The following is a 26,657-nucleotide window of genomic DNA, read 5'->3' as shown; positions in this document are numbered from 1 at the left end:
TTCGATAACACTAACAATTAAAACCAAAAGTTTAGTCTTAGGGTTGACACACTTGTAATTTGCAAACAACTTTTTTTATTTAATGCCTGGAAATCAATTGCATTGATAATGAATGTGTCGTGTAGTAGAATGCAATGAAAGTGGAGGGCAATTTAGTGGCGTTTTCAATTTAGCAGCATTTATCATATTCATATTATAACTACATTAAAACAGCAGTGATTTAAAACATCAAATTGCTATTCGAGGGACAAGTATATGAACATGGATCAAAGGAAGTGGCCTGACAGATACAGCAGCGCAGGACTTGTGGGACCTCAAAAGGTAACGCCATACAGTACTAAAGCACCAGGGAAGTAACCTGGAGGGCATTGCTAAACTAAAGCAGTACAACTCTAAGAGTTCAACTTTAATCACGGATGTATAAACCAGCCGTTTAAAAAACATTCCAGAGAATTAGATGAATGAAGCCAAGTGGTCCCCACTACATATTTTTTTCCCAACACATTGATGTGGAATATGAAGATAGTTAGATTCAAGGAAAATAACCAAATCAAACATTTTTGCGTGCACAATTCAGTTGCACAGACAGAGTAATGCAGCAAATGCACAAACGCATAAGCTCACATGCCTATGCAAGCACAATACAGCGTAAGGGTGCAATGCCACCTCCTGTCCGACTTTGAACGTATCAAGTTGTACATGGGAAATGGCATGCCATTTTACCCAAGAAAACTGCATAGAATCAATACTCAACGAGGCAGGTTCTGCTTTCAGTCTGGAAGGAAACCAACTGGCAGAAACCCCCCCCCCCCCCCCTCCTGACATGCACAAGAGAACTGAAAGCTCAGCAGAGCCCTCATCAACCAGATTGTACTGTTTCGCCTTGCTCGGGTGTCCCACGCATACAATGTGGAGTCAACAAAGCGCTGTGTGGGGGCCAGTGGTTGCCGAGGGGTGTGAACGTACCATCATCATCCACAACGGGGAGAGCAGACACCCTGCGTTCCACAAATATGCCGAGGGCCTTGATGATGGGCGTGCTGGGGCTCACCACCGCGATGTCTTTATACGTGCCGATACCCAACTCCTGCAGGCTCTGACTCATGAAGCTCGGTTTAGGCATCTCCGTTGCCTGCCAGTCCCCAAGCACAGCATGTACACAGTCAGCCAAGGCAATGCAGGCACAACCACGACAAATGAGACATAGCCAGTCTGACAAATAAATGCACAGCAAGTGCTGTCATTCCTTAAGAAAACCAGCGATGAGTATGCACAACCGCAGCTGGACAATGGCAAACCAGTTAATAGCCAAGTCAAAGTTAAGAACTAGCAGTGAACAATCAACTTTCAACTGCGTACAAACATTAAATCAAGGACCACATTCACACACTAGACGAAATTACATAGGCATGTATATTAACTCCAATTTCACACACAACCCCATACAAGATTTTCACACCTTTCACAGGTTAAATACGGAGTTGACTAAATGATGATACATACCGTATTGTATTTACATACAACATCGGGCAAGTTCCACATCTGTGTGTGCTCAATCTCACTTGTAAAAACAAGTCTTGTCGGCCCTGAGCAATGCTAATGTTTGATATACTGGACTATCACTTGCCAAGAAACAGATTGCGCAGACGTCAGCAAAGATCCGAGCCCAAATTACATACAACCATGAGAGCTAGAGAACACTGCACAGAATTGCTGAACTCTCAGATAAACCAGACAAAAAAACAAAGTATGGGGGACATGCCAATTTACTAAATATGCCCATCAACCTTGCAGGATACAAATTCATCGAGCACACAAGCCAGGTTAACGGGAAACCGAGAGACATAAATCCTTAAGCACGAAGATCAAATGGGTAACCTGTTGGGAATATAAACGCGATGTAATTACTGGCCAAGTAGTTGTGCACGGGAAAAAATCAATATCCCTGCCACCCCACCCGAGAGCACACAAGCACAATGGTAACTCACAAAGAGCTGCAGGAACTTGAGGATACGCTTGTGAGTCAAGATGTACAGTGCATTCCCCGCCACGCTGTCCAGCACAGGCAGTCGGTGAATCTTGTTCTTTATGAGCGAGTATACCGCGTCAAAGACACTGCAAGGGACCAGCAAACCATAACACAATACAGTGGCGAACGGCAACTGCTGTTCATGTGTGTGGATGTTTGCCTTCGTGTGTACATGCTTTAGAGAGAACAATGGTGTAATGGTTCACGTACTATGCTATAATCCTAGTGACCAGGGTTCAATTATTGATTATTCGTAATGGCATGGAAATGGAATTTCATCTGAACGTCACTAAAATAAGTACGTGGTGTGGTGCAATTAAACATTCATAATGGGCAAATCAAGAGGACCCTAGCATGGTGTAGGCCAATCCACCATCTCGAATGCTATATCAGCCTCAAATTGTTGCTTGCTAACAAGCATTCATCCCATGTTTAGGACTAATATGAATTTTGGACTTGGTACATGGTTACCAGGAGTTTAAGACGATTAAATCTACTTCACTGTAATTATAAGATGTCTTAATGACAGTAATAAATAGGCGAGCATCCATTCAAGCCGTCACAAATTAAACTTATAAATTGGAATAGCGGTGTCGGTGCTGATTACCGCAACTTCTGGATTATGCCAGAACTATTCCTCTTGGCCAAGAGGGGCTCAAAATAAATGGTTGTGGACGGCTACAGGTTAGAGGACCAGTCGTCAGAGAAACTTAATGGAAATACCTTGCATTAGGAGATATAGATACCAAAGGCTTGAATGAGTCTTGAAGGTAAACTTCTGTAAAATCAAACACAAAGGAGGCATGTTGTACCAGTGTTCAAAACACAAAATATGCATAGATGTCAAGGTTTAAAGTACAAGGACAGTCAATAAAGAACTCTGCGAGGTACCTTATTTACTTTTCTACAATTTGAGGAAAAACTAAAACTCTACACATCCTGACAAGATTACCAGTACATTTTCACATGGGGAAACAAAAAACATCTATAATGGATCATTGAGCATCACAACATTTGAAAATATGAAGCAGGACATGGGCATAATTTCCAAAACCAGCCTACATGTACTGGGTTTCCATAGCCCTCCATTCAGAGCAGAATGGCCACGGATAGTGTTTAGTTATAAAAGTGTTGATTAGTGATAGTAAATGAGTATTTCTAGCCAGTTTCCACACCACTGCCAACAAGGCCCAGGAAACTATTCAAGTTTAGAAACATGGCACGGCATACAACGGCTGAAAAGAGTCGATGCGCATTCTTTTCACAGTGCAAAGTGCCCCCTTTTTGTCGATCGTGCCTTTCACAAATTACCTCTCCAAGTTGAGATCCTGTGTTCCTCCAGTTCATAAATTTGCACCTGCAAATGGGAAGAGAGTCACTACTTCTTAGCATCCCTACATTCCGAGCTGTTATACATCAGATGAGGTTAATCCAAGGGCTGTACACACAACCCAACAACCAGGAGCAGTGTGACTTTCAGTGCTGAATAACTGGTACCATTCACTGCCCTAGTAACGTAAACAAAAACAAAAGTTTCTCCTTGCAAAAAACGTGGGATGGCTCTCATCTGCATTGCAAGATCCAGGCCAGTGGTGGCATTTTATAAATATTATGGCAGCGGCTAGTGTACCCAAAGAACAAGCAGTTTTAACTTCTCACAAAGGAGGTCATTGGAATTAGAATTGTCCCTCACGAGGACAATCATCGTTTTACCAACGGTTATGTAATGCTGCGGCACTGTCCTACAGCAGTGTTTTACCATTGGAGACTTGTAGTATTGATGAAGAATGTTAATGAAGTCTGTAATTGTCAGCATTCCTGTGAAAATAAAAATGGCTAACATGAGTTAAAACACAAAAGGGCATCTCACCCAATCTCCCAAAAGAACAGCAAGGTATGTGTCAGACTGAATTATATTTCAACTTTGTAAACACACTTTCACCCAAACCGATCAGAAAAACGGTGTTGCATTCCATTACGATTTCTTTAGAAACATTTTATTTGTCTTATAAAACACACTACTGTCAGGTCTCGAGAACAGTGCAAAACAAAGCTGGAGGACACAATAGATTAAATTAACTTGATAAAATTAGTGTAGTGGAACAAATAATCTTCATTGAATGCATGGTCAATTGTAGGTCACTTGAGTTAGACAGAGGAAAAGTCATGTGCACATGTACCACTTTGATACACAATATCCCGAGTTTCTAATCCTCATCAGCCATGATTAATCAACTGCCGGATGAAGGCCTTGCCAACTCGTCGCCATGTCTCACCATAATAATTCTTCACTTCTGTCCATTAAGCATCTCAGTGCCCCATTTCTATGATGGTCGTCCTCTCGGGCAGGTGCCCTCCATTGGTTGCCAATCGACACGTTTCATCCACTGGCCATCATCAAATTCGTTTGTTGCAGTGCGAGTAAACAAGTGGATGCATTTCTTACCCACAAAGCATTGCATCTTGTCGTCCCAGAGAGGTGCTGCCCTCACTCCATTGGAGACGAGGGCGAAGAAAGCCCTCTTCACCTGCAGCATACGTCACCACATCAGCATAACGCAGTGCGCGCGCACACACACACACACACCCCCCAATACCAGATGCTTGTGCACTCACACTAGATGGATAATGATCCATCAATTAACCCATTTATTTTTTATTCTGTTAAAATTATAGGAAGAGTGAACACAGATGTTTCAGATTAAATCAAGAGAATAGGAGATGCATTAGATGCACTCGGATGATATAACAAGATGATGCATTCAGCAGCAGTGACAGGAGGCACAAGCGATATGAGAGACACACACATGACACAGAAGAGAGATAAAGGCACTGCCACGTGCGGTAGTATGCGTCAATGGGACCTGCAAGGAGATGTCAAAGACGACGAGTTTGGAGCTGGTGGGAATGATGTCGTAGCACTTGCGCGACTTCATGAACCTCACGTAAGCAGTATCTGGGGAACCCTCTACAAAAACACAGACAGATCCACACGCACACACACACACACGTGTTACCATACGATGCAAGCAAGCTGAAAATGATAAAAGATAATAATTCTGGAGTATCGTAACTATACTCTTAGGTTTTTTCGGTAAAGTCACGTAGGTAAAAAATAAAAAAATATTAATAGAAATAAAATTATTATTTTCCTATTATTATTTATAGAATAGAAATAAAATAATAACAATTATTAGTATTTTGTATTATTATTTTTTACCTACATGACTTTACTGAAAAAACCTAAGAGTATGAATTCTTGCAGTCACGAAAGCTTAAAATCTAGAAGTATCGTAACTGCACATCCAAACTAATAATATACATAAATTATAGATCTGGCTGAGAACATCTGGGCCTAAGGGGAGCGACTAAATGTCACTCTCAAGCAGAGCCAGGGAGGGAATGAGAACAGAGACCTTTTGGCTCAATTTTGGGCCAGCAGAATCAACTGCGGTTTTCATCTCCATTTAGAGTGTCCCAGTAAATCCTGAAGACACCACTATAGAGCCATCCATTCGCAAGCTTGCCGATGGATCACCTCGATCGAGGAATCGCAGTGGGGGGCAGGGGTGGGATCTATATGTATCCTTCTCTTGAGATTTGCATTTAATATCAATAAATTATGTGCCCCAGAGGTTGACAGATGTGCACAAGCGGACCAATCTGCAGAAGTCAATGTGATCATTCTGCCGATTGACAGGAGATGAATGCTAGTTACATCACTACAAACTAAAATCCAAATGGCTAAATAGGGAAGACGTCATACCACATTTCAAAATAAGAATCAAGGGGGTGTGTTCTGCTCGGAGAGCGGTGGTGCAGTGGTTAAACAGGCTGCACTACGAACCCAGCGAAGAGTTCGATTCCCGCTCCTGCGCAATGCCAGTGACGATTATCTGAAACACAGTCCTGGGCCTAACATAGGTCGAGTCGGCCTCAAATGAGTTAAAGGCGCAGTGTGTAAACATCACCACTAGGCAGAGAAAGGGGTGCCGGCATTCATTGGTACACGAAGGGCACTTGCCCGAAAAGTTTGTTGAGGCTATGGGAGATATTTGTCTTGTCTTTCTTCCGTTGTGCTGGGTGTTATGTGAACAAGCGACCACACTAAGGCTTAGTGACAGATTGTCAGGTGAGTGTCCACTACCAACACTCGAAAAAAAATTAACACTTTTATATTTCACTCAAAAACACAATTTGGTGATAATTTCGGGATGTTACAATTCTCTCCAATGTAATCATTTCTATAATAACAAGTATGACGTTGATAATAGATGTTTTTCCCCCTTTTTTCTGGCAACAAAGCAGGTGTTAAGGAATCATGTCTGCATTAACCACAATGCTTGTGGTCAGAATGAAAACAAAAACATTGATAACATATGCATTGTCCTTGAAACTGATTGGTCCACACCAGACCGCTTTCTTTTGAGCCTAGTCTCAAAACGGTGTTAGACCAGAGGACGCCAAAAGGCTAGGCTCAAAAGAAAGCCGTCTCTGATGTGGACCAATCAGTTTCAAATACAATGAATATATTATCAGAGTACGTTTTTTGTATGCATTCTAACCACAAGTATTGTGGTTAATGTAGACATGATTCCTTGTAAAACGTTTCAGTTTGGTGACTTAACATCTCAACACTTGTTTTTTTGCCAGAAAAAATGGGAAAAAACCCCATTATCAGATTTTGGTACAGGCAACAGAGGTCCCATGAAGTATGACGAAGCTCACGCCTACATGTTTTCTAGCTCAATGCTTTTCTCAGTTAATAATGTGTGTTGGCTCGTAAGATGTAACCGAGTGGCCCGATGGGATAAACGTGCATTAAGCTGGCCTACGCAACAGCTTTTTTTAGGGCAAGAGCTTCTTTGTCCTTGGGGGACCTTTTAACTGCCGTCAGACATCAGGCCACTTACTCCTAAACGCACCGATGCCAGCCACACTCACTCCTTCAATCGTAGCCAGAAAAGGGAAAATAAATTGGTATGTGTGTGTGTGATCTGCCTCAATGAGCCGATTGTGCCTAATGCATGGCAAATCACAGATGAGCGAGCACACAGTTAAAAAATAACACCCCTGCCGAATAAAGTGCGCTTTCGATAAGCATATAAGGCACAAAAACGAATGCCGATGTGCTGATGCTGTGGAATTTTTGCTCCATCGTCTTTTTTATTGGGAAACTCATGAAATGTCATCTGGTTGATCACAAACAAATATATACTACCATCAGGACAATAAACTTTTTCAGAAAGTTAGTCAAAGTAAACAGTTTTTACGTAAACAGTAAGATTAAAATGTTATGACGAGTAAACAAAATAAAATGAACACTGCAGATTTGAAATTCTTTTTCATCCTCCAGTGAAGTGGCAGAATAATAATATCCATAAGAGGCTTTTTGGGTTAGATCACGTAAATATGTCGTCAAAAACCGCCACCACCTGACACAGCCAACTAGTAAGGGTTGTCACAAACAGAACATACCAATTCGTCACCAGTACGGCACACCGGTGTGCTGGAGAGCCAATCCACAAAACTTCCAATGCGAGTACGTACGTTTCGCCAGTAATTACAACTAGCTTCATCAGGCGACAACCAGATTTGTGGGGAAGTATAACTGTTTCGTTCCTTATATAGAGGCGTAGATGTGGTGACCACGCTTCTGCGCGGGGCGGGGGGCGATTACTGTGACAATGTACATTTTGCGAGCCCTTTGATCTTGTCCTTCCTGTCTATTGTTTGTATTAAAAAATATTCCTACCAACGGTAATCCGTATTGAAGTATGCTGCCCTTTGTAGGCATGCATTTAAAAATGGATTATTTGATGATTCGCTTCCACGCAGCACTAAGGCAGTAGCTATCCGAACGGTTAAAGTTATTTCAATTTCGATAGATTATCTAATTAGTCTTGGCCCGTAGTAGCTAGTTTTGCACAAAACTTCAACATTATCAAAATTGCCTGTTTCCTCACACTGGCACGCGTGTTCTGCTACTGCCGACAGCTGTATTTGGGATAATTCAATATTTCTCCGATGTTCTTTTAGTCTCGTGCTGATCATTCGTCCTGTTTGCCAACATAACATTTACCACACGTGCAGTTAATCCTGTACACACCTGTTCTGTTTACGTGACAACCCTTACGAGTTGGCCGTGTCAGGTGGTGGCGGGTTTTAACGACACGTTTATATATTCACGCGATCCAACCCAAAAAATACTTATATTATGGATGATATTGGTCGTGAAAGCCTACGTGTTAAACAGGCTAATAATACACAACACAGCAGCCGTGACCACTGGGCTTCTAGCAGACAAGCTCTGCACACAGGGGAAGCCTGCCTGTTAAGGAAGCATCTACCTTTGTGATAAATAAGGTGGTAATTTATTTTTGATAACAAAAACACACATTCGCCAATAACATGGCCTTAAAAAAGTATATCATAGATATAATTCAGGTAATTGCCCTTCTTCACAGCAGGGGCCAGTGCACTGTGTAACCTTTATGGCCTCTACGTACGAATTTCTTTTCACAACATACGTAGTCAACAGTGCTAAATTGGAGGGCCTCTGAATGGCTATTTCCCGAAAAGTCACCTCTTATAAAGTTTCTATTCAAGTCAGCTGTTGACAGAAGCGTCAAGTTGTTAATTGTATATGGAGGAAGAGAGGCTGCGACAACGATACAAAAAGGTCAGCCTATTTGTTTTAAAGTGGGTCCTAGAGTCTCAGCTAACATGCAGATAAAATTATGTTCATTGTATAATATAAAATGGAATGGCTATTCATTGGACAAATGCAGTGTTTGAAATTCACAATTGGAAGGTTTTGAGTTCAAGTCGTTGCCATACATCGAACTTAGCCCTTTAATCCTCTGCAGCCGATTACCAGAGTACAAGTTTGTGGTGGCAAGGCAACAATTGTTGTCCAGTACATGCACTCATGCCTACCACACAATTGGCTCAGGGATGCAAACAGAGCATTAATTATCATGCTTGAGTGAGAAAGTTTTGCAAGAGCTCTGGTTGCTTCCTCACACAGTCAATGTAAATTGGCCAAACCTCCCATACAACAAAAAGGCATTCTTCACAGAGTCCTAGACATTCAGACATTTTCCTTTTTGGATATAAAAGATGGTGTTATATTTCATGGAGCGAACAGTGACATGGAGAGCAACCACACTATGCACACGGCGGCACCAATGCTCGGCACAGCCAAGAAAGAGCACTTCGACATCCCATTAGATATGCATCACAGCCTCAAGCGAACTACATGGGTTGCAGGCAATTATTTTACAAGTTGCCTCGTCACTACTTTTTGAACACATAGGTAACATAGGATACTAAAAAGTGCTTCAGACATTTCACCATAAATCCGTGCATTAACAATTTCGGGTAATCTGAAAAAAATAATAATATATTTAGGCATTGTAATCTATTGATATTACAACTGAGAGCCGTGTTCTTTTTACACATAAAAGCTATTTTGCTCATCCATTGTTAAGAACACCACCAATAACAAGTAATGGGTACGGCCCCACAAGAAGTGGGAGAACTACTCACGCGTTTCCTCCAGGGTCAGCTTCTCCAGCATGATTTCTGACCTGTCAGCCAAGCGATGCTCCTGCCACAGACAGAGGACCACCAGCCACCTCGTGTAAATGGACTCTCGCCATGCATGCAGGGTGCCGATGCAATACTCGATACAAAACGCAACCCTTCTGCCGAGGACACAGCAAAGCACTATTAACAGCATATGACATGGCCCCGAAGGTGCGTGCCACACGCACAAAATACACACGACACGCAGTACTGGGGGGGGGGGGGGGGGGGGGGGGTCGCACCAAGAAAACAAGTGGAAGGCACACACAGCAGCTCTCCCACGCAGAGCATCAACCAAAATCTGACACACGCCGCTCCAGGAGTGTACGGCGAGACTCCGCTGCGAAACTCAATGGCGACAAAGGAAGCATCGCCCTTGCAGCCCCATGGTTCGGAGTCCACACGCAACCACACCGCTGCTCAAGGGACATTCGACCAATCAGCGCAGCAGCAAGGCTATAAATAGAGCGCGAGCCGCAATGCCGAGTGGCTCCACGGGAAGATAAATGGGTCTGTCCTCAAGCTCACAGAAGCAGACACATTCCTGAGAACTGCCCCCCCCCCCCCCACCATCATTACCGACACCCAGACACTCGGAACAGCTCAAATAAATCCAGTAAACAATGGCCGGAAGGTACCCGAGTATGAGCAAGTACAAGCAAGCATAAGGCAATTATATATTGAAATGTACATAATTTCTGATGTAAAGCTTAAGCCTAAGAATAAGGGAGGCTTGGAAATTAAACTTTTTACAGTACACTCAGGACCTACAGAATAAGAGCAAGACTAGTTGTACCGCAGGGCCTATCATTTTTTCTGACCCGCCCCTACTGGACATTGGTAAAAAAGTGGTTAATAGCTCAGATTCCTCCAGTCTAAATAAAGATTCTGATTTTGATTCTCTGGGCAGACACGGAAAGTGAACATTTTGAATGTTGTTCCCGGTCATCAAGAAACATGGAGCACCGTTTCGTTGCAAATTAGTTGTGACAGTTTTTTTTTTTATGGAATGTAAATCAGTTCAGAGATGGGAAATCTTAAGAACATATCTTGGGATTAGGCTTTCAAAAAGCTGAAATCTGTCAGTCAGAATGTAGGTAAACAAGATCGAATTTTATCACAAATGTAGTGTAAACATGGTCAAACATACATTGGTAAGTTAAATGTTTTAAAAAAGTGTGTTAACCACTTAATAAAGTAGATATGCTCATCAGTTTAAATTGTTATTTATATGGACATCAAAAGTTGCTTCCAAATACAAACAAAAATCAAGTCCATAGGGTCATCCAGTTGCTTCTCAAAGCAAAGTGGCGGTGTGCCTAGGCAGGGACCATTATTAAACTGAGGTTAACCAAATACATTTGACAGTTCTTCAAGGCCTGTAAATGTGTATACCATCCATTCCTGATGTACCACAACATACAAGGGGACCCTTGTGGCTTCAAGATCATACATTTGGCCTTCCACCATAAGCTACGATCAGACTAAAAAGCCCTTTAATGAAAAGAGCTCTATTGAAGTGTGTGTATAAATATATCAAACATTGGCAGTATATTAAATGCTAGTGTTGTTATATTGTATTACACGATGGTCGTATACATACTTTGTTATTTATTGAGCGAGATGAAAACTAGTAAAGCATGTACTTACTTCTATTGTTTAGACATAGGGCAAAGAAACGTGAAAGTGATGAAAGCTAGCATAATACCGCGCTTGTTGTCCTAAACATTAACAGAGAAATTGGTGTGGCGTCCATTCACATCAGTGACCTAATCGATATCATTAACATCCCTTGCAAAAGTAAATATTTATTTACTTGTACAATTCATCTAAAAAAGCACCAGAAAAGTATGTCCTTTTATTCCCTTATCACTATTTATATCAATATTATTCAACTATAATAATTTGTTATTTTGGGATAAATATTAATTTACACCCCTTTGTTAAGTCACTGCTCAAATGACGTGTTGGTCACGGGTGGTTGACCATACTTCAGTGTGTTGGCACATGGTTTTAAAGGGGAGGAGTGGAGGTGAGGAGCCTTGACTGGTTTCTAATATTTGGAACTGAACGCCAGCCACCATGTTAATCACGATCATGTGCTAACCACTGTACCACCGTTCTGCAGACTTGTTTTTATGACGATTACTCAACATTAACTTTAGAAAAACGATAACTGCCATTACAGATTTGTCCAGAAAGCTTTTCCAATGGACACTTCTGCCACACAGGAAGCATCTCCTGCCGACATCAAAAGTGGGAACATTACCATGTACACGCGACTGCTCTGTATGCACGTGTACACACCAACTGCCCTGTGCGCCCCCAGCCTGCAGAAACGTTCCCGATGTACGTGCGTGCTCTACGTCTCCCATGCGTACATGCCACAAGGCGTTTTTATTATTAAAACGGGTCGGCAATCACAACCAACCAATGTGTAGGCGCGTGGGCGCTGGCTGGGCTCGGGAGGTGACGAGTACGCGCGGCGGCGGAACTCCGGCCGCTTCGGCTCGTGGTCGTACGCCTCCAGCGGGAACCCAACACGCGGAGGGCGGGAAGAGGAGGATGCCGCAGTAGACGAGGTCGCACTCTGTCCATGCCCTGTCACGCGCATGACAAAAGAGCACAGCAACCATGGTCTACCTTGCCGAGACTCCAAGCGCCATTAGTAAGCGCCAGTGTCCATCAACTCGGCGTACGAAGTGGAAATGCCATCAAAACCATCCCATCAAAGATTGGCAGTGTTGCCCTCACGGATCACATCAAGTAGCGATTTAAGTGCACTTACAACAAAACTAATTTACATTTCAGAATGAATCTGGAGGAAGCTGGGTTTTCAGTGGTGGAACAGACTAGCAGCAGGAGAGATGGCTTTTGAGTGCATGTATCCGCCAATCGGCAAGTCACACCACCACCAATCGGGGAAGGAGCAGCATCGTATAATCCAGCGGTTCCACAAACGTTCTGGACCCATGCACCACCAACCCTTCCACGAATCACCATGCAGTGAAGAAGATGTGTGTTGTCCAAAACGAATTATTGTATTCAGTTCCACGGACCACTCCCATTGCCCGAGTATGCACCACTGGTCGACAGACAAGTGATTGGGAAGAAGCTGCACGATGCCTAACTAAGTAAACAGAGTGCTGGCCGAGAGGGGGCACATTTCCTTGGCACTGCTCCTCTATGGAGCCAGCACCATCGGAGAGTGTTGAAATTGCATTTATGCATCTGCTTGCACACTTGTTTGATAAAAATAAGAAAGCAAAGCGGAGGGCAGAGGAGCAACTCTCGCAACAACGAGCGGAGCGCCGGGCAGCTAAAAAACACACAAATTTGCCACAGTAGGGGGCACAGGTGGTGCATCTGCCGGTAATCTCAGTTCGTCAACCCATGGTACGATACCTGGGTCTGTTCCATGGCCTCCTGCCAGCAAACGTTCGACGCTTCACGGGGCCATAAAAAAGTGCACATAACCGGCACAAGCGCCGCGGAGACGTTACCGCCACTTAGTGGCGAATGGCGGTTCTTATAGTATATTTCATAGACTTATCTATTTATGGATGTATTCTTTTTCTGCATGCATGGTACTTTTTATTTCAGAATCCTTGTCGAAGAGTTATGGCGAATGCGTGTTAGATTGCTTGGCTGTCTATAAATTAAATCACTAAGAGAAAACAGAACTTCATAATAATATTTCGTTTACATTGGATTCTCTTTACAAGAGTTAGTGATCTCTATTTACAGACAAATGGATAGAGCCAATGCATGAACACTATTTAATCTCAGATGAAAAGCATTAAAATAAGTTGTACCCTGCAAAATCAGAAGGCAAAGTAGATATTGGCTGTACTACTACTCAATACATGCAACTGCAAGCTATTAAAGCGAGACTGGGAGAGTGGAGGAAAAGGCAAAACTTTGGTTCTTTCGGTAGTCGTGTGGAAAGAAAATACATTAAATAATCAAATACGACGTTTCGATTGCAACACAAGCAGTCGTCATCGGGTAAAACTAAATTTGAGAGAGACAAAACACAGGCACGGAGACACACAGACAGACACACAAGCAGAGAGACAGAGCGTCTGTGTTTTGTCTCTCAAATTTAGTTCTACTTGATGACGACTGCTTGTGTTGCAATCGAAACGTCGTATTCAATTATTTAATTTCTTTTCTTTCTACGTGACTTTACCGAAAGAACCAAAGAGTAATTCTTGCAGTCACAAAAGCTTCAAATCAAGTTTTAAAAGGCTAAATCCAAGTATTATGTTTTGCACAAAGTGTTTGTTTTGAGAAACGCAAGGCATGCCAATGTGTGGGGGCTACATATGACCATGTGAGTGCACGGGCACAACCGTGCACGCTTGACCCTAAACATATGCAAGATTACATTAATCCCCTTTCATGGAGCGCAGGATCAAAAACAGCACACGCACCAAGACTAAACCCACCTTTCTTGCTGCGGTTCAACAACCGTGCTCCCAGAGGGGACGTGGAGACCAGCTGCTGCGCCTGGCTGCAATCCTTGTGCTGGGGCTCCTTCGTGGCACCCCTCTCCCTGTAGTGATGGCCTGGGCGAATGAGGCCGGCGAAGTTGGGCCTGTGCCGCGGGGAGGAAGGCCCCGCGATTCCCTCTGCGCCGCGGGGGCTCAGTGGGGAGGTAGGCGATTTGGGTTGCATGCTTGAGTCTCCGTCATTACTCACCGTGCGTTCCACTCTTCTGCGGCCCATGTCCTGGAAAACAAAGGGGGAACTTCAGTGGTAAAAAAAAGGGACACCTGGCGACAAAGTGCACAACCATTGTGAAATACAAACATTAAATAAATGCGATGACAGGGTGAACGGGAATACTTATCCAAGCCACAACAATTATATTTTTATTACCATCAAATTTTAACTGCCGAAGTCGCAATGTTAGTCGTAGAAAGCAAGGGAAGGAGAATCCGTCGGAATGGGAAATCGCACGCATGGCTCAGGAGTCCAGCAAGATTCTGGGAGGGAGCCAAAAAAATGGCACAGGCCACGCAAACCGAGGCAATGTAAAACATAAACAAATTTAGGCACAAATATGACATTCCATATAAAGACAAGGTTGTAAAAAATATCATAAAGGATGCAAGGTTCCAAGTCCATGTTATAGGCGTACCGCACAGAGTGAACATGTGATCATGAAAATAAAATTCCAACCAGCATAGAATGAGCTTCAAGAGTCTGCTATGTAAATCAACAAACAATACTTGTTCAATAAAATACAATTTAAAGACATTGCAATGCCGATTTTATAGTTGGCAAGGTACATTATTTAACAAGCCTCAAAGTTGTATTTCTTACATCTCTGCACTCACCCTGTGCCCAGTCACGCTTTCGTTCCGGTTCCCTTCTTGCGCCCCTTCACTGGAACCAACTCCCACTGCATATAAAATAATCTTCACCAACCTGCTTCCATTCTCCCCTTTAAACTCATCTCTTCTCCCTTCCCTATCCTACTGCGACTCCCCGCCCAGCCCCCCTAGGTACGACCTACCCAAATCCCTAGCATTACCCCTACCCACCCCTCCCCAACCACTTCTACCGGTCCTCCTTACTCTCACCATAACTACACCAACACTTTTAATAACCACTATTTTATTCACTGTTATCTAATGTACAATTTTATAATTATTGTATATCACATTGGACTAAGAAGCTATATACATCTATCAAAGATGAGATATCAAAACAAATGTCTTCTTCAGCCAAAATCAAGACAAGCTACATTCTACCATGCATGTTGCTGCTGCTGCCTTGTGTTGCGTTGCCATCCCAGGCAGTGGCAGAGTTGTGTGTGGCGGTGCTGCTGCTGCGCGCGTGATTGCGATGCCTTCCTTGCTGGTGATGTGTGCGGTGCCGTGCATGCTGGAAAACAGTCGCTTACAGAGCTCTCCGTGCGCATGGTAGCAGAGACTGCACGCAGTTCCCCACGTGGCACCGGAACGTTGCGCACACGGCCCTCGGCACAACGTGCCCTGGGGTACAATGGCTCTCTTTAAGACTCAGGGGCTCCAATATGCAGCGCTCCCTCCCCGCACCAATAAGCGCTGGATTATTCGCCGTTTGATGCACACGGAACCAATTACGTGCTGGCGTGCTTGACAGCGTATTGCAACAGCAGCACCGAGCACTACTAGGAAAACAGTGCTCATGGCACTAATCTGACGAGGCACCCTAACATGAGGATCTTGGTTTGCACAAATACTGGACATAATCACAGTTTGTGGTTTAATTTTGCACAGAGGTATGAATATATTTGGAAACAAGTTTGTCGATTGTATTTAAAAAGAGCACTTTGAGACTTTATAATTTTGTACAAACAGCAATTCAAGTTAATGTATTTTGGAATGTAAAAGGAAGTGTGTCATTGAATAAATGCTCGAATGAAAATTATATAATACCTGAGTGCTACAAATATTGCTGTGACTTTTGCAAAGATCTGTGCAAGACTACTTCAGTGATTTTCCCATCCATCCCACATGTTTTCCTTTCCCTATACTGCACGAGCTCCGATTAGCACGGTTGGCTATGTACGGTGTCAACGAAGTTCATATGTAAAAAGGCAAAACAAACAATTTCCACAGACTGCTAACACAACAGCAGAAATGCACCCTTGTCAAGTAATAGCCCTAGGTGCCTTTGAAATGCAGAGGCAACGTGAATAAAACACAAATTTTCTGTCTGCAAGCAAACACGTGCCTTTAAATCCTACAAGTGACAAACAACCCTGGGTACAGCCTGGACTGTGCCCCTTATAACCAGTGTTAACAGCATACAGCTGCAACCACCAGCACAGCTCTTGCAACATGGAAAGTATGTTCCAAGTGCAGTGAAGTATGAGCAGTACGATTTTAATTCATGACCCATGTCATGAATAGAGATACCCAACAACAACAGAAACTCCAACCAGAGGCACTTGGGGGCAGCATTATTATTTCATGCCCCCCTCTGGCCAATTGGCAATGTTTTAGAGTTTGTAATGACTATCCTTTATGGAAAAGCTATTTAAATTAAGTCAAGTGCGACTTCTTAAATGTCTCGTAAACACATTCCTGCGGAAGGAGCTGGTAGGAACGTTGGGTTGCTCGGTCAATGGCCAGGGTCAACGGCGGCATGGAGTATTCCGCAAATATGGCCGACTGTGAGGGCGGGCACAAGCCGGTGTGAGTCGGTTAAACGTTGAGTTTTATAAGGGCACCACGCGGAGTGACCAGCCCCTCCCCACCCAGCCCCTCCCAACCCTCCACACCCAGCCCCTCCCCACCCTCCACACCCAGCCCCTCCCTGCACGACGGACACAATAATCCCGTGGGCTGGTGTAACCATGAGGTTCCTACCAGTAACATGCTTGTATTACTGCATGTATTGGACGTGTTTTTGCCTCTGTTGAGTATACACACACTCTAGCAACAGCCCTTCTCCATCAACCTTTTATCAGTACAATAATAAGAGGCTGTGCCATGCCAAGAGTCGAGGGACTGTCACTTTCAGAAAAACGGATTTTTAGGTGTAAAATTCGAATTTCACTCGTTTCAGATTGTCACAATTCACTGTTATTGGCCACACAACGAAACTGGAATGACTAAGAATTATGCCACCCGAGGTGGTACTAACAAGTGAAATATATGGTCTGAGCTCAGACTAATCCCTCACATGGTGTTCAGGAGCTAAAATTGCATTACATCAGAAAAACATTGTCAACATGTTTACGAGAAAAACGGCAAAGCCCCAAAAACATATTGGTCAACTAAATAGAACTGCGACAGGAATGATAGATATTTTTAATTAATATTTTGATCTCTAGCTTTCATCACTGCAGGAATCCATACTCTTTGGTTCTTTTGGTAAAGTCACGACGTTTCGATCGCAACACAAGCGATCGTCCTCAGGCGGAAAAATAAAATAATCCAGCAGTTTCCACTGCCTACGTGACTTTACCAAAAGAACCAAAGCGTAATTAATATTTATTACAGACCATTCCACAAACATGGGGTTTCTTCTACAGTGTAGACGTCATCTTTGAGGGAGGTGGGTGTGGTGATAATAACATTCAGGATGAATTGGTGTGGCAGTGATTGGGAATGACGAAGGGAAAGTGGTGTGTCAGGCAGAACTATGCCATGACTTTTCACGTGTATGATCTGGTACAAATATTAATTAGCAACAACCACATTAGTGATGTCCAACTGTACAGGTGCTCGTGTTTCAGCATTGCACAACCATTTCACAACAGGCACCCTTAGACCGCGATCGCAACCACAAAAAGATCCATCAATTGCAAAAGCGTTCCAGCAGTGGCGATTGGTGGCTCAAATTTTTGGTGGGGTGGTCCCAGCAGCACAGGGGTTGGAAGCGGGGCTCGCGGGTATAAGAAATTAATTACAATAACTCAGGTTGTACAGTAAATGACGAGTACGGTATAGATTACAAATTTCAAAATCTGTACAATATAACAATGCCTTCAACTTATCCAGAAATGTAAAAATAACATTAGTTTAATTGGTAAAAGCCATTTTCATATAGCCAATGATAGGCCAAATTTAATCATTTGTATTCAATTAATATTGAGGAAATTAATTATTCAAAAACATTGAGCAAAGATATTACAATGACAATATTTTGCAAAAACGGAGGATACAGTTAGAGGAGACTCGAGAGAGAGAAAGGGCTAAGAGCCAGAGGCGCAAGCCCAAGCAGATGACCTTGAAATGACAATTTGTGATTGGCCATGGATGTGATTAAGCAGCCGCTCAATTTTTGTGGGCTCATCATTGGGATCTTGTTTGCCGCTCTCCTCTGATCCACGCCCCACCCCCACACTCCCCTTGGCTCCTCCCCCCTTCCTCATCTATATAATCCCTTGTCACAATCAGCCCCCCCCTGGCCGACTTCAGCAATTGTTTCTTGCGGTGGTTGTCCCCACCTCTGATGACGGACGCTTGTGTTGCGCCCAAAACGTGGTGATTTAATTTGTTTTTATCTTGTATTTTCTTTACCTACGTGGCTTTACTGAAAGAACCAAGAGTACGGATCCTTGCAGTCACAAAAACTTCAAATCTAGAACAAATCTAGAAGGAGGAATGCATCGAACCGGTCAAAGTGGCACAGAAATATCCACCTAACCTGGGGCACGAGAAGACTGTGCCCTGGATAGGATTCTAAATTCAACCTTTAAAAATGTTATTTAAATTTTTTAAAGTCAATAACTTAAGTCAATTTTATAAACATATTTACAAATTAAAATAGTGTACAACATTTTGGGAAAGTGATCAATTAAAAGCTAATTTACGTGGGCCACAGCCTCAGCTCCCCAATCAAACCAGCCGCCACTGCGTGCCATCCTACCGAGACTAGTTCAACCAAGGAGCACTACCTCCACCAGATTCACTTATTTCCAATGTTTTCCTGGAAGATGAACATCCAGTATTTCCTGTTACATAGTTGTGCGAGTCCATGGTCACATCATAATGGCTTTGATCCAGCAATGCTTTTGCCCACCTCGGATATTCTAAGATAACCATTTGCATGGATTCAACATCAGTACACCAATGTGGAATCATACCTGTGGACAGTTTTCAGTCAATGGTCATTAAGCCCAGAACCGTTTTCATTGAACAAACGATAACAACATTTGTACAGCAAGTGACACCTACCAATAACATACGGCATTTCAGGCTGACATAGGGTCTTTTATTCAACATTCAAAAATAATACAAGTCGAATGGTGGAAGATAAAACTAATCGATACATTTGTATAATGTGTAAAATTGAGTTCATGTTAGCAGTGGCGATGATTGAGGGGTAGCAGGTGAGAGTTGTGGTATCGCAAGTGATGGCTGTTGGTTCATGCATGGGTGTGCCAAGTAAGTCTGGTACCATGTGGAAATATCCTCTCTCCTTCTCCCGGCTGCTTGCTTCCCTCGCTTCCTTTGCTTCCTTCTCCCTGCTGGTTGCTTCCATCTCCAGCCCAGGCATGGCAAATGAGCTCAGGTCCTGCAACGAGGAGGAGGAGTGTTATCACACTTGTAGGATCACAAACATTCATAAAGCAGATTATGGCTTTGCGGCCCACTTCTGAAATCCAGTATTATTAACGAATGGTGTCAAATTGTTATTTTTGCACCACAGCAGCAAATCCGATTAGAACGGTTGGCTACATATGGTGCAAAAGTTCAACATACATACATCAAATAACTTGCCAACATACCAGTGGTTTGGAAGCTGATGGATAGCTGTAAAAGCAAAAGGAGTTGCATTAATTGTAAATGGTCATTATAGCTCTGGTTTTTTCTCCATATTTTGGTCGGCTTTCAAATTGGGAGCTCTAATAGCGATACTAAACACTGCAGTTTGATGCATTCTTTATTTGATTTCAAGTTTTCGTGACTGCAGGAATCCACACTCTTTGGTTCTTTCGGTAAAGTCACGTAGGTAGAAAAAATAAATAAATTACGGCGTTGATCGCAACACAAGCAATAGTCATCAGGTAGACAAATACAGACATAGAACTACTGAACAAGAAAGGACTGTTGAAACAAGAGGCTATATATACAGGTTTGATGCATATTCGATCATCTTTACAAGAGAGTCACCACGCTCTTCACACTAGACTGATAGGCACAGCCACACACACTTTGAATGTGGAACGCGTGAACAAAAAATAAACAAGTCAATCAATAGCAGTGAAAAACACCGCTATTCTTCCTGAATACAGCAATCCAATGTCCCACATTTCCTAAACTCGCATCTCCTCCCAAGCACACCCCCTAGTGGGCGAGACTGGTTCAGTTCCAATGCAAATGCATTTAGAGAAATCTGCTCATTTGAAGCACATGGATATGGCATGATCCGTTGCTTTGTTTGATTTTAAATACAGTAAAAAACGACATTTAAACGCACAAAAATGTATGTTTGATAAATGAAGGTTTTATACCTGTTGATTTAATGTGCCCTGGATCGGCAAACCTATAACTTATTTTAATATGTGCAACTGATGTAATAGTTTGAATTCTTGAAAATTGTTTAATACGTTTACATCATGGGACCTCCTTTGCCAGTACCAAAATATGAGAAAAGGTTTTCCCCTTTTTTATGGCAACAAACAGGTGTTAAGATGTTAAAACACCAAACTGAAACCTTTTACAAGGAATCATGTCTGCATTAACCACAATACTTGTGGTCAGAATGTAAAAAAAAACTCTGATAATATATGCATTGTCTTTGAAACTTATTGGTCCACACCAGAGATAGCTTTCTTTTGAGCCTCGTCTCAAAACAGTGTTAGACCAAAGGATGCCAAAAGGCTAGGCTCAAAAGAAAGCGATCTCTGATGTGGACCAATCAGTTTCAAAGACAATGCATATATTATCAGAGTACTTTTTTGTTTGCATTCTAACCACAAGTATTGTGGTTAATGCAGACATGATTCCTTGTAAAAGGTTTCAGTTTGGTGGTTCAACATCTTAACACCTGTTTTGTTGCCAGAAAAAAGGGGAAAACCTACTCTCATATGTAATACGTTGTTGATAATTGAGGATATTAAATAAGTGTATTTAATATGGTGTCGATTTTTTAAGATAAATACGAAACCTAACGCAAAAATCACGCCATGCATGGAACGAATGAGAGTTGCCAATCACTCCGAGCAGTCTAGATTTGAAGTTTTCGTGAGTGCAAGGATTTATACTCTTTGGTTCTTTCGGTAAAGTCACGTGGGTTAAAAATTTAAATTAAAATAAAACATATTTTTATACTCTGAGCAGTCTTAACTCTTTGTATTACAGCGCCACTTACGGGCCACGGCACTCACAGTTGCCACCACGGCTTCTCACATGGACCACCCCACACCAGAGCTGCAGCAGAGCAATGGGCCGACTGCCAAACCACAAATAACGATGGCACCGAAAAGAACTCTTCTCCAATCCACACGCTTATAATGGGGGTGCTGCTGTTGGCACGTTTGCAGAAAATATAATTTAATTTGTGAGCACTTGCAGAATGGTTGTTTGCAGCAAAAAACACTTGCAGAAAATACCACTTTCAGGAACCACATCACCGTCATTATTATACAATACTTATGCAAATGAATATCGCGCCCCCCTCTTCATTTCTATTCTTACAAAATTCGATAACATTTCATATTAATCCAGCACCCTCTCCAGAGAAACGATTTCACAACAATAGGGTGTTTATTTGGGTTCAGGATATCACAACATCTACCAGGTTTCTCTGCCATAGTTCGTAGCCAAAACAGACGCTCAGTTGCTGCCGGAAACACGACGACTCCGGCCAGCCCTCGGGAGGCACCTATAGCCACGACATTGCACCATGCAGGTGAAGGGGCTGCGGTGGCTGGCGCCAAGCCACGTTGCGCAAGTAGCCCAGGAACGCAAACCCACAAAACAGCCTGGCCAAGAGGACAACCTGTGCTCATGACGCCAACAATCGTCAGGCACGTGGCAGCAAGAAGCCCTCTGCATGCGAACCACTGGCACCGTGTGCTCCCCACGACTTCTGGTGCCCGAATATCACTTTCAAGCACCCGGATGAACTGTGTAGACTACCAGAGTAAAAAAAAACAGCCACTCAACTCCTCAAAACTAGATTTTTTTTCTAATGAAAACTTAATATTTGAGGATTCTTTGAAAATGCGAAATGACAAAAGAATGCAAATCTATAATGAACATGAAAGACAGTGAACCAACATCGATCATAAGACAGGCTAACACCAGCCTTTGAATAAAAGCTCACAGAATAATAAAGTTACATTCCCTAAGGATCCAAAAAAAACCGCCAAGTTTTAAATACTTGTGTACGATAGGGTTCTGTATTGTTTATGTAACGAGTAATTTCCCCCATGAGGGTTGGTGCACACACATTTCCCTCCAATTTAACTGGAGTAAGCAAAAACTCCTCCCAGAACCTCTCAGACACAAACTAGGTGAGGACACCACTGTTATTCTCTGCAGCCAAATCAGAAAGAACCATATACTTCCCCCACGAGACAAAAATGCAGATGTTAATTAGAAAGACAAAGGATTTCCTTGTCGAGCCTGAACAGACTGTTGGTGCAAGTGCTGTGAGCAAGCACCTATGAAGGCCGGCAATGCACACGGGGGGGGGGGGGGGGGGGGCAGGAATAAAATAACTGGGCAAAAACAAAGGCATGATCGATTGAAGGGATACAAGTACCTTGCCCATGTCTCTCATTAAATCGCAGTTATATTATGCATACAGTGCCTCATACCTTTGCAGCAGAAAGGTGCTAAAAGGGTTTGAACATTTAAACCTCACACAGATAGCATAATCCCCAAAACACTTCACCCCATGAGCATCAACATGATCAAATACATCTTCTAATAAAAATAAAACATAATAAATATTATGCTTTATTTTTATTATTTTATTACTTCCCTTTTACGTGACTTTACCGAAATAACCAAGAAGATGAATCCCTGCAGTCACGAAAGCTTTAAATCGAAAAATGATCAAATACATAACCTAAAGATTTTGGTGAAAACAGTGGTACAGCAATACCCCGGTTTACGTTGGCGATGCGTTGCTGAAATGTGCAACGAATATCGAAACGATGTCAATTCAAAGCAATTCATAGGGTAGGTGGGGGCAAAGGCCGAGGCGACAGATACGAGAAAGGCTGGATGATGCCGTCAGCCACAAGTCGAGGTTGAGACGACGCAATGCAGGTCATGGCACAGTAATAATACAAGTGCGACACTGGCAAAACGACGTAAATCGTATTACCATACCAGGTGTTTGGCATTTTAAATAAGGTCTGAAATAAGTAAAAAGGTTTCATCTGGTGACACTTAAGGCACATGTTCCAGCAAACATTTACATTGCTGATGAGGAAACAAAACTGCGCATGTGGAAGCTGCTAGCTATTTGCTGATCTAAGCACCCCTCTGTGTAAACATGAAGTAGGGTAAAAAAATGGTCATGTAGCCAGGTCTGTCATGTTATCGAGTGTTCTCGTTCACATGTGTTTTTTTGGGCTGGGCAGCAACATATGCTCAAACCAAAAACGTACTCGCTATATAGGGAGCCTTGTAGAGGTTAGCAAGGGGTTATTACATGTACTTCTCTTTCAAATGGGGAAAGAAATTCCTTCAGGAGTGGCGAAAATGTAATCCCATTTTTGCACTTGCAAAAATAAGGGTTTCAGTTTTGCAAAATTAGTAAACATTTCAATTGGGACCCAAAAAACAGCACCGTGCATTACAGTAGTCAATTTAAGATAAGAGCAAAATAAAATAAAGATTATTTAGAACTGGTTAAGGTATGGAACACAAAACCATGGCGGTCCTCCAAAAAGCTGAATTCACGTAACTTATCTATGACAGATTAGAGCTGAAAAAGTCACAATACGGTCCACATTTAATAAAAGTAAAATAAAAATAAAATAAAAATCACGACGTTTTGGAGGCAACACAAGCTTCCGTATTCAGGTGGAACCATCACAGCACCCTTGCTGTATCAAGTATTTTTATTTATTTTACTTTTATTAATTTTAATTTTTTACCTACTTGACTTTACCGAAAAAACCTAAGAATATGAATCCTTGCAGTCACGAAAGCTTCAAATCTAGAATACGGTCCACCACAACACCCATATTTTTTATATTTTTCAAAGTGGAAAGCCAAGCTCAGTTACAACCTACTTTTATTTTCAAGCGAGTAATTAGCATCAGAGCAGAAAGTGAAAAGCATCGCACAGCACCTGCAAATAATTAATACAATTTTAAGTAGCACCCCGTACACGATTCTGTGCAACTGCGGGCAGTGGACCGCACATCACACTGGCCGATCAGTGCAGCTTCTGCCTGGCGCACACAGGAAGGTGCGGATCCATGCACGAGCAGTGTTTTCCACAGCACTCTAAAGGAAGTTCCATAAGCATTGTTGCAATCAATAAACTGGGCTTAGCCTTCCTTCCTCCGTGCAAGATCGAGGCATCATACATTAGCTCAAAAACGAATCTCACCTCAGTGCTATACACGAGCCGGAACAAAGAATTTGGCCGCAGTAGTATTAGTGATAAATGCACATCTCATGGGTGTTTCACCTATGTTGAATTAAAATGGCTTGGCCAGGAATACACCAGTGGGAATAAAGGATCATGTTAACAAGAATGTCATGAAGAGGATGGCCATCGCAACAGCAGCTCAATCCACACTACATAAAGAACCAAACAAGAACATGCCCATAGTTACTTCAAGTAAAATCCATTTAAAATAATCTAATAAAACATTACACCGTTTTAGGTTAACTGACACAAGAGGGCAGCATACGGGCATAGTGTGTGCAAGGGGACCGATGCCACAAAGGATAGCCTTTTATGAATAGCGTTGACCCCTGTGAAGTCTTCAAGGTCATGCCTCAATTTAAAGCAATTTGTCAAAAATAAACACAACTGTTGAAACGACAGCATTTCGGGTTCATGAAAGAAACAAATTGCTGTATAGAAGTGCTCAATGCCACCACATGAAGTTAGCTTCAAATGATCCGAGCTGTACCCTTCAGAGGACAGTAAAAGCATTGGTGATGTAAAGGAGCTCTTAAAAAAGAATGTTCACAATAACCCACAAAACCAAATGCTTTTGCAATTTAATCATTATGCATTTAACACACAATGGCCAGACAGTATTATACTGTACTTATAAGCAAGTTTAACACCATTCGTTGCCAACACTCGACGAAGAAATTGCAATACTGAAGTGACCACCAGGAAAAAGTATGGGCACAATATTGCCAATGTTCACAATATAGCATCCATACTGGGCATCAAATTGTGCACGATAATCTATTTATTGAAATCAAATTTAAAAAACACATTATGGAATCAGAATAAGGCTAACACAGATGACAAAACTGTAAGAAAAATAATACAAGGGAATGGAGAGGGCTAAAAATAAATGTATTGAATTGAATAGCGACTGAATCGTAACAATTCGTCATATGGGAATGGGAAGGGGATGTGATGCAGTCGTTAACCTACTCTGTCAGGCAGGTGAAGAGTGCCATCGAAACAGAAAACCATAGGCAGCTTTCTCCATGATGACAAACAGATCCCTTCTATAGGAGGCCACAACGGTCAGCCCCACTGCAAGCCTGACACCAGGCATACACCACCCAATTGATAATGTGCAGCAAACGATATCCCTTTTCCCCAATACCAAAACACTATTTTGGCAACCTTAGGATAACCCCGTTGCCATCGTTGTATCAGCGAAACTGCGAGTTCGTGGTGTTGAAGCTCCGTTGATGTCGTCTGTGATTTAACCACACAGTAAAAACATGCCAGCGGGGGTCAAGCGAAGCTGGGTGGTTGATATGTCCCTCGTATATGGTTTGGAAGGAATAAAACAAATTATTGTTATGCTTGTTTTCCCAGGAAAGCCTCAGAGTTGCAAGACTTTTCAGGAGGGTAATGCAAATGTTGTTTGTAGTGGGGGCGATGTTGCTAGCATTGGGATATTTGGCCAATTCCGGTAACATCGTACGTTTTTAGCTATGGGAGAAAAATGGAAAGCTAGAGGAAACCGATGAAAAACAAGGGGAGAATATACAAACTCCGCACAGATTGGTGCCAGAGTAGGGAACAGAACCCAGGAATTTCTTGTTGGGAGGGGCACACTGCGTCACCCTGCCATCTGAACCCAACAAGCAAGTATTCACGAGAGGTTCTCGTTCATTAAAGAGGGTTCATAACCATATCAAACAGCCTGGGACACGTAGCCTATGCATGTATTATTAAAATTTTTACAATTTTAGTTTGTGTCTTCCTTTAATAAAACGAACATTTACACGAGGCTGTTAATTCTGACCATTTACCCCGTTCGATTTCTAAACAACATGTTCAAAACTAACCGAACAAGTTCACTTTATTTTTAAAAAATGAGAGTCCGCCCCACCCAAAGTATTTGTGTTTCAAAGCCTCACCCTTTGGCCTGCTCTAAAATTTGGGGTTCAGAGGGCATGGCCAGAGAGAT

General features: G+C 42.5%; 1 protein-coding gene across 5 annotated transcripts in view; it reads right to left on the bottom strand.

Annotated features, from left to right (window-relative positions):
- Positions 1–26,657, bottom strand: part of LOC133345002 (5'-AMP-activated protein kinase subunit gamma-2-like) — a 45,696-nt gene that overhangs the window by 4,613 nt on the left and 14,426 nt on the right. For 2 of the 5 annotated variants that reach the window (XM_061555340.1, XM_061555339.1), the window contains 11 exons: positions 19,526–19,642; positions 14,071–14,353; positions 12,051–12,220; positions 9,581–9,641; positions 4,894–4,997; positions 4,476–4,557; positions 3,789–3,847; positions 3,341–3,386; positions 2,753–2,807; positions 1,989–2,115; positions 967–1,132 (listed from right to left, as the gene is read on the bottom strand). In XM_061555340.1, coding sequence (XP_061411324.1) covers positions 967–1,132; positions 1,989–2,115; positions 2,753–2,807; positions 3,341–3,386; positions 3,789–3,847; positions 4,476–4,557; positions 4,894–4,997; positions 9,581–9,641; positions 12,051–12,220; positions 14,071–14,353; positions 19,526–19,642 — 1,270 coding nt within the window. Of the gene's footprint in view, positions 1–966; positions 1,133–1,988; positions 2,116–2,752; positions 2,808–3,340; positions 3,387–3,788; positions 3,848–4,475; positions 4,558–4,893; positions 4,998–9,580; positions 9,642–9,861; positions 10,067–12,050; positions 12,221–14,070; positions 14,354–14,964; positions 15,115–15,533; positions 15,650–19,525; positions 19,643–26,657 lie in introns of those variants that run through there. The other 3 variants (XM_061555341.1, XM_061555342.1, XM_061555343.1) reach the window with 3 other exon arrangements.

The sequence above is a fragment of the Lethenteron reissneri genome, chromosome 21, assembly GCF_015708825.2.
Source record: "Lethenteron reissneri isolate LAM-NWPU_2019-01 chromosome 21, ASM1570882v1, whole genome shotgun sequence".
NCBI classification, from domain to species: domain Eukaryota; kingdom Metazoa; phylum Chordata; class Hyperoartia; order Petromyzontiformes; family Petromyzontidae; genus Lethenteron; species Lethenteron reissneri.
The sequence above is the reverse complement of the archived record's forward strand: the minus strand, read 5'-3'. Positions and strand labels throughout refer to the sequence as shown.